Here is an 8758-nt window from a genome sequence, read left to right on the forward strand (position 1 = left end):
CTGGCCGCAGCACTAAACCCCCAGCTTCAGTGCTGGGCTGGGGGTGAAGTCGCCCCCCCCAGCCCAGCACTGGGCGAGGAGCTGCTGGGTGCCTCTGTTTGGAGAGGATGCTCAAGAAGAGCCAGGTCTGGCTTTTTAAAAGTGAAAAATAGAATTTTTATTCAGTGCTTGCAGAGTTAATTCATGTCAAGGCAATGTCCCATCCCTCACCGCACAGTGTGTGCAGCGCCAGGAACGGTTATTAAAGCGAATACCCTGCTTTACCTATGCAGTAGGGGTTGTGTGCAGTATATATTTATATAAATAGATGTTATATATGTATATAGCGTATAAACAGCTTTGTGCTCACAGTAGAAAATCTTTTCTCTACGCCTTGCGTTCAGCGAATTGTAACGGCACGCGTGAGCACGGCTGAGGCGCAGTCAGTGCTGGAGAAGGATGTTCTGGTGTTTGGTTTAGGAAATCGGCTTTGGGCCCGGGGCTGTCAGCGCTGCAGAAAGAGGAGGGGGCCGGGTGCGGGGGTCCCTGCCACGCGCAGGCCAGGGGACAGCAGGACGGGGACGGTTCCACCTCGCGGGGCCAGGGAGAGGCGGTGAAGCGAGTGGCTGCCGCAGGGAGCCCCCCCGAGACCCCTGGCCCCTCTCTCCCGTCCCTCCTCCTGCCGCCTCCCTCCCCGCAGCATCGAGCGCTCCCGGGCACGAGTGCGGCACCACAGCCGCCGCGCGGGGGTCGGGCTGGGCTTTGGCAGTCGCCCTCCCTCGTGCTGCTGGGACCGTCTTGGGCTAAAGCAAGTGTGGGGCTGGCGAGTCCCCGAGCGGGAGGGGAGGAGGGTCTCCGCAGCGGGGGGGCTGCGGCAGCCCCTCACTTGGGCTGGGGTGCGATGATGACGTTGCGGTAGCCCTTCACCCCCGTCAGCTTGTCGCTCTCGAAGTCCACCATGAGCTTGCGCAGCCCCGCCTGGCGCGGCACGAAATCCAACCTGAACTTGGCCTCCGCCTGCGGCTCCACGGGCTCCTCGCTGAGGAGGGCAGGGGGTCAGTGGGGCGGCCCCTTTCCCTCCTGGCGCCCTGTCACCCTCCCCCTGCCCACAGGGACCCCAGGAAGCAGGGACCCCCCCTCCACAGCGAGGCGTGGGGCAGAGCTGAGTCCCCACACCCACGGGGACCCGCGCAGCCCCAGCTCCCGCTGTGCCCACAGCAGGGCCAGGCTCCCTGGGGGACTCCGGGCACAAAACCCCCTCCCTGCCCTGTTCCCAACGGCCCGGACGGGTGAAGGGGAAAAGCTCTTACAGCTCCTTGATCCGCTGCCCCTCGGTGAGGCCGGCACCCTCCACCACGAACACGCAGTTGTGCAGCGGGGCTGCAAGGGGGTTCACCAGGCTGATCTCTGCCACCAGCTTCCGCTTCTGCATCGGCTCCCCTAAAATCTGCAAGCAGCAGGGGTTGGACCCCAGCACCTCCCCGCCTGGGGGCCGGGGTGCTCTCCTGGCCACGAGCCTGGCGGAGCTGAGGCAGGGCGCCGGGGACGCAGCGCCCCGGCGATGCAGATGCCCCCTCAGCGATGCAGGACCTGCTGCCGCGGTGGGGTTGCGCCAGGGCTCGGGTCACTGGGACCGACCCCCCAGCGTGACTGCAGCAGCCCCCTGAGAACGGGGAGATGTCCCCCCCCAGCCCCACCCAGGACAGGGCGCTGAGCCCTTACCCTGATCTTGATCTCTGGATTCTGGATGTAGACGTCCCTGACGGCCACCACAACGTCACCGGTCTGGTACTCGGTCAGGAGAGCCACCACCTTGATGAGGTTGTCCTGGGTCAGGCTCTCCCCGTACTTCTTGTACAGGACGCGCAGGGGCACGCTCTTCTCTGGAAGGGGAAGTCGAGCGGGGTCAGGGCTCGCCCCCTCCCCAACCCAGCACCCATGGCCCCATGCTGGCGCTCATCTGGTCTGGGCTCCCCAGGTGCTTCTCCGGGCACCTTGCAAGGACAGGAGAGTTGTGGGGGAGCTGGGGTCCCCCCAGCACTGGGGACACCCCTGCACGAAGGGGCAGCGCAGGGCGGGCAAGCGCCACGAGCTGCTGGCTGGAGCAGCCGCGAGCCTGATCGCTTCCCCAGGAAAACAGGTTACGTTTACCTGTCGTTGCCCCCCAGATCACCGGCGCTTCCCAACCGAGCCGCAGACACCCGCGGCCGGTCACCGCGTGCCCAGCCAGGTCCTCGGGTGCTGCCGGGCTGCTGGGTGCCGGTGCCGCGAGCGCCCCGCTCGGGGTGGCGGGGAGGGACCTGACGCCAGGCACCAGAAGCGACGTTCAGGGCGTGGGGAGGGGAACAGCCATGTGCCGGGGCAGGACCCCGCGACGCGCCTGCACCGGGGCCCGGCGGGGCTTCGCCAGCCCCTCGCAGCCGGAGGCAGCCCGGCTCCCTGGCATCGCTTGGCCCTGAGCGCTTCATCCCAAAGCCCTGCGGGGCCAGGGCTGCCTGTGCCGGGGGGAAGGAGGCTGCAGGGGGCCAGCGGTGGAGCAGCCCCGGAGAGGCCATGAGCGCTGGAAGGGAAGCCCGGCGCTCCGGCGGCACGGCGCGAAGTGCTGGCGCGCCGGCTGAGGCTGCGGGCACAGGGACGGGGAGGGGCTCCCTAAAGGCTGCAACGTGGGGGGTCCCCGGGTCTATATTCCCAGGGAGACGCTTCAGGAGCTCGTAATTAAAGTCTCAGAGAACTTGGATGTTAATGTTGGATTAACTTGTGGTCGGGAACGTTAAAGACCCTAAAGGCCAGCCGGCTGACACCCCGCCGGTGCCGGCTCCGCAGGGAGGGGTTGCTAGCACGAGCAAAGGCAGGGTCCCGCTTCCCTTCGCGCCGGCGGGAGCGCGCACGTTCGTTATTCCCTTAACGCAGCTCAACAAAGAGCGGAGTGCTGCATTTGTTACGGGCCCATAAGGAGAGCAGATCTCGACGCAGATTAAAAACCAGGCTGTTCCAAGACAGCAGATGTATTATGTTTCCAAGGCCTGAAGGGTCTGTGGAAAACTGATGTAAACCGAAACTCTTGTTTAATTACCAGGCGGTAACGCTAATTTGCCACAAAGGCCAACGAAGGTTCACCGGGCCCACGCCACGACAGCTCTGTGGCGAAATGCTGTGAGGCATCACGCCCACCCAAGGAGATGCCGAGAGCTTCAGCGCTGCTGTGACCAGCCTGGCCAACAAACCCCAGCACCGTCTGCCCCCCGCCCCCAGCCTGGGACCGCGCTTTCGGAGCTGACCCGGGGTCAGTCGCGCTCTCCCTGCCTGTGGGAAAATGCTGCCGGAGAGCCCAGCCTCGCCCGGTGCCGGCCGGCGGAGCAGAGGCGCACGGACGAGCAAGAGGGGGATGCGGACGCGCGCAGCGCGCTGGGACGAGCCCTGTGATGCGCGCAGCTCGCTCCCTCGGCACGGCGGATGCCACGGCAGTAACTTTCGTCCCGCTCTAAACGCGTCTCCAGCCCCCTGCCTGAGCAACGTTCCTTACCCTTTCTTCAAAGATTAAAAATCCACAGTGGCAGATAAATAAGGACAAAGCTCTGAAGGAGGCAGCGCTTACCGAGCAGCCTTATGACGGAGCTGCAGCTCGCACGAGCCCCCGCCAGCCTGGGGCTCTGCCCGCTGCGGTGGGCGCTGGCGAAGGGGGTGATGCGGCGCGGGATGCGTAAACGCCCCGGCGCCGGCTCTGGCCAGGGTCTCCTCGCTGGAAACCTCTCAGTGCTCCGCTGGGGGGACCCATCCCCGGCCCCTGCCCCGGCACCACGGCCTCAACGCAGACCCCCGAGATGCGGCTGAACATGGGAAATGGCTGACCTGAGCACAGCATCCTCTCCTCGCGGCCAGCAGGCCTCTTACCTGCCCGGGGGCCGAGGGTGACGTTCAGCAGGTCCTTCATGCCGCACTGGGGCCCGACGGTACCGTTGTAGCTGGCAGTCCGAGCGCACAGCATGAGCCGGCAGACTCGCTCTGCGTCTGTGTTGTTGTTGACGACGGCGAAGACGTCGAAGTCGCAGCCGTTGTTCGCGCCCTCCGACAGCTTGATCTTGAGGTGCAGCCCCTCGTCCTCCTCCCTCAGAGAGCTCTTCTCGTGCTCTGCCTTCGCAAACACTTCTCTCTCCTTTTCCGACCCTGCGGTGCATGGAAAAAAAACGTGGTTCCCAGGGGGGCGTGGGGAGGGCACGGTCCGGGCTGCTTTGCCCTGGTCCCCGGAGCCCTCCTGGTGCAGTTGCTGCGTGAATGAATCGTTCCCCCACTCTGTTCCCCAACAGCCGACCCCCCCGGGGCGTCTCTGCCCCCGCTGCCGCCCCGTACCCTCCGGGTACTTGTAGGTGTGGGTGATGTCCTCCCTGCTGTCCCTGCCCACACTCTTGGTGCTGATGTTCTTCCCCACGACCGAGGAGTGGGTGCTCTTCTTCTGCGACCCGTCTCGCTGCACCACCCAGTACACCACGTCGGCGTTCACCTCCGCGAAGACGAAGGGGATGTCGTACTTCAGCTGCAGGTCACCCTCCTTGATGGCTCGGACGGGGGCCGGCCCGCAGCAGAAAACCCCTGCGGGGAGCGGAGCCGCTGTCACCGCCCAGGGTTTGGCCACCGCGGGGGCAAGACGCAGTCGCAGCGAGGGGAGTCCCTGCCGTGCCGGGAGCGCGGGCGGGACGGAGCGCCTGCGTGGCGCGCGCCATACCTTCGCTCTTCTCCTGGGGCGTCGGGTCCAGCGCCTGCCACCCATCATAGCCAGGTGCCAGGTCTGGACGGGCCATCCAGGACTCCACCCAGCAGTGGAAGTTCCTACGAGGGAAGCCGGGATGTAGGGGCTCAGCCTCCCCCGCAGCCGCCAGGCCCCCGGGGAGGAGCTGGGGAAGGGGCAAACCGGCCCCAGGGGTGGGCAGGCTGGGGTCCCACCGTGCCGCTCACCAGATCATGTCCCTGGAGCGCCGGTCCTCCTCCCCCGTCTCGCTGAGGTAGCGGTCGATGACCAGGTTGCCGTTGGTGTCATGGGCCGAGTTGTAGTTGGTCACCACCCGGCTGGGGATCCCCAGGCACCGCATGACTGCGGGGAGGCAAGGCAGGGTGAGGCGGGGACGCTGCGGGTCCTGGGTTTGCACCGCGCCTGCCCTGGGGAGCCCCGGGTGCGCACGGCCCCGGGCTTGCACGGCTCCCGCACCACGGAGCCCGGGTGTGCACGGCCCCGGGTGTGCACGGCCCCGGGTGTGCACGGCTCCCGCACCACGGAGCCCGGGTGTGCACGGCCCCGGGTGTGCACGGCCCCGGGTGTGCACGGCCCCGGGTGTGCACGGCTCCCGCACCACGGAGCCCGGGTGTGCACGGCTCCTGCCCTTCCCTTCCCCCCAAAGAGGGGCCTGGGGACTGACTCCCCGGACGAGCCGGTTCCTGCAGCTGTGGTGGGACTCGCAGGCGCGACGGGGGCACGTGGCGCTGACAGTCTGTCAGGTTTTGATAGTGCAGTAGAAAAGGCACAAAAGTGGCTGCAAGCGCTTTGGGGGAGTGCACGGGCAGCAGTGCGCTGCAACCTCTTATTTAATCTCACAGCTGCCTTTTACTGCGAGTGGAGCTCCCCGGGGAGCAGGGAGGTAGTTATAACGCTTCAAAGGAAGGCTATAAACTTCTGAGAGTCACGGAAAATCCGCTTTAGTTTTCTGATACTTCTCTCCTCTAAAAAGTATCTCGTATATCTGTGATATATCAATGCACGCGTGCGCTCGTGCAGCCCCGCAAGCGCAGCGTGTTTCTCAGGGCAGAACTGCGCGAGCGTGCAAGGGTGCGTGTGCACCCCACAACGGAAACGAGCCCGGAATTTTTTTCTTCTCTTTCACCCCAGCTCGACTGCCTCGGTGGCAGCGAAATTATTTTGATCTCGGTGGACTCATGACCGTTGCAAACTTGACCCTAAAGCCACTTTCCTTCTCCTGGGCCATGCATCCAGCTCCCCTCTCTGCCTGGCCGGGGCAGCAGCACTAATTGAAAAGCCAGAGCCCTTTGCTATAATCTTTTCCCTCCGCTTCCTGACAAATTAGAGTAACAGAGAGCTTAATTGCTAAGCAATCACTGTGTGCTGATTGTAATCAGCCCCACCGGTTCCCTTCAGGGGGAGCGGGTGGAGGGCCGGGGGCCAGGGGAGGAGGTGGTGGGGGACACGGGTGACCCCGTCCTGTGGGAAGGGGAGACGGGAGACGTGTGCTCTCACCGGTACACGCCACGGCGGCGAAGACCCAGCACTGGCCGTACTTGACTGGCTGGCACGCAAATTTCTTCCACCTCTTGAGAATATCCACGCTCCCGATCCAGGCCATCGGGCTCATCCCGTCTTCGTAATGGTTGTCCCACCGTCCCGCCAGCACCCCCCGGTCCTCGTCGTTACAATTGACCTGTGGCACGACCAGAGGGGCGGTGAGGGAGGGCGACGGGGCACGGAGGGGCAGGAGCAGGCTGGGGGGGGCAAGCCCCGTCCCCCAGCTCACGCGTGCCGCCACCCCGCAGCCGTGCGAGAGCCTGCCGGGCCGCAGGCGGCCGCGGCGCATCCCGGCGTGCGGGGGATGCCCGGGTGGGAGACAGGGTGGGTGGGGAGGCTCTAATTGGGATGCGCTAATTGGGGGTGGGTCTTAGAAACACGTCCTCCCGCCCGGGGGTTTGGTATGACTGTCGCCTGCAGCAGCCGGCGAGGAGCCAAGGCTGCTCCCGGGGGGGGTGTGCCCGCCGCTGTACATCTCTGCTCTTAAAACCATCTCATGTATCTACGTGACATAAGGGCGGTAGCAAGAAAGGTTGTAAAGGGGATGCGAAACACCCTGGGGAAGGAAACTGGTGTAACTGGGGGCGAATGGCAAAGGCCACCTCTCTGTCACCGCTGCAGTTGCTGGGGGGACAGCACCGGTGTTTGCCCCCCGGGGACACCCTGCCGGGTGCGCTGGCGGCCGGAGCCCCGCAGAACTCACCATGGCGCTCACCACCCTGCCGATGTACACGGGGTCGTTGCGGCGGGAGCAATCCTGGTTCTGGTCCCTCAGGAATTTGGGGTTTGTGTCCAGCAGCTTGAGGCAGATGGACAAGATGTCATCCTCGAACTGGCACGGAGGGGGGAGGGAAGGCGTGTGAGGTCCCCCCGGCGCACGGGGCTCTCCCGCCCCGTCCGCCCTCCCCGGCTCACCACGACGCCCTGCCAGCGGAGCTGCCGGGCACACGGGGGTCCCGCGTCCCTGGGGTCCCCTCCCCGAGCCAGCCCCCGCTGAGTGACCTTCCCCAGTTTGTGCCGCCGTGGCGAGGGGCCGGCGCTGCGGCCGGTGCAGGCTCAGCCTGTGAAGCCCGAGGCCGAGCTCCCGCGCTCGCGGCGGGGCCAGATCCTGCTTCCTACAGCTGCTGCTGCTCTGGGGTCAGGCGAGGACCTGACCTCCGGGGAAAACCACCTATTTCCCATCGCCGGGTGACTCACAGCCCTTCCCCGAACTGAGGCGCGGATCCTGCGGGGGCCACGGGCACCCCCCGCTCCCGCCAGCCCCGCGGCCGCTCCGGGACAGCCCAGAGCTTGGGACGGGTGGCCGGGGCTCCCTGGGGCCCGGCGTGGCTCGGGAGCAGCTCGGGGCGCGGGTGCCGCCTTATCGGCGCGGCCGGCACGCTGCCGGCGAGCGTGTTATCAGGCGCCAACTCCCGGCGCAGCGTGGCCACCCCGATTAGGAACGTGTGGCCCCAGGGCCCCCCGGAGCCGTGCGGGAACGCTCCCCTCGCCCTGCGAAGTGAGCGCGTTCCCCTCTTGGAAGGGGGCTCGCGGCGGGTTTGTCCCACGGCTGCGTGGCGGGGCCGGGCCCCCCCGAGCTGCTGGCTGCGTTTGAGGCGCACGTTCGGGGGCACAGATGCGGCACCAGCCCCTGCGCCCCGCAGCGCCAGGCCTGCATGGGCCGGGGGTCCTGGGGGTCCCAGGGGTCCCGGGGGGCCGTGCCCCGCTCACCTGGCCGAAGTTCCAGGGGGTGGAGGTGATGTAGTCCCGGGCGCCCTGGTAGATGAGCCCCTGCTGCGACAGCACGTACTCGCAGCGCTCGTCCTCGTCTCGGAGGAAGACCGTGTCCTCTGTGGGGAGAGCGAGGGATGGGGACGGGGCTCTGCCCCCCGCCCCGCTCAGGGCTCCCCCCTCCCCAGGGACGTGCTGGGCAGCGACCGGGGATGGGTCTGGTGGGAAATGAGGCAGCAGGGGCTGGAGCCGCTCCCATCTGAAAAAGCTGCTGGAGAATTTCAACCCAGTTTGATTTCAGCTGATGGGAAATTTTCAGAGGGCTTGTGGTTTTCTTTCCCATTCTCTCTCGTTTCTCTTTCTTTCCTCCCTTTTATTTTATAGAGTCGGGTCTTTTCCCAGGAGGGGACACCTCCCCAGGGGGAGAAGCTAGCAGTGGGAACCGGGAATGCTGGCTGATATCGCCGCTGAAGCCATTTTGCTTGCACGGCAGTTACTGCTGGAAAAATCAGTATTTACTGGAAACACTTTCAGAAAAAAAGCAACACATACATCCCCAGCGCCAGTGCTCGGCACAGCGAAGCTTCCTAAAGCCCCTTATCTCGGCAGAGCCAGCACCGAGCCTTCGGGATGCAGGAAATCGGCCGTTTCGGCCCAGGTCTGGCCAGGCGCAGCGGGGCAGAGGAAGGACGTGGAGAGGTGGAAACCCCGGCCGTTGTTTGCCCAGCGCCATTAAGCCCTGCGGCACCGACCCTCCCTTCTGTGTTGTGCTGCCCAAATTTC

General features: G+C 65.7%; 1 protein-coding gene across 1 annotated transcript in view; it reads right to left on the minus strand.

Moving 5' to 3' along the window:
- Positions 1-446: 446 nt before the first annotated feature.
- TGM2 (transglutaminase 2) overlaps positions 447-8758 on the minus strand; it is a 13820-nt gene continuing 5508 nt past the window's right edge. Inside the window, exons 4-13 of the mRNA XM_082007016.1 lie at positions 7976-8094; positions 6969-7097; positions 6221-6401; positions 4930-5065; positions 4700-4803; positions 4327-4566; positions 3871-4143; positions 1702-1862; positions 1290-1426; positions 447-1018 (exon numbers count right to left, since the gene is read on the minus strand). Coding sequence (XP_081863142.1) covers positions 862-1018; positions 1290-1426; positions 1702-1862; positions 3871-4143; positions 4327-4566; positions 4700-4803; positions 4930-5065; positions 6221-6401; positions 6969-7097; positions 7976-8094 — 1637 coding nt within the window. The 3' untranslated portion in view covers positions 447-861. The remainder of the gene's footprint in view (positions 1019-1289; positions 1427-1701; positions 1863-3870; positions 4144-4326; positions 4567-4699; positions 4804-4929; positions 5066-6220; positions 6402-6968; positions 7098-7975; positions 8095-8758) is intronic.

This window comes from Phaethon aethereus (genome assembly GCF_964289735.1).
Source record: "Phaethon aethereus genome assembly, chromosome: 16".
Lineage (NCBI taxonomy): Eukaryota > Metazoa > Chordata > Aves > Phaethontiformes > Phaethontidae > Phaethon > Phaethon aethereus.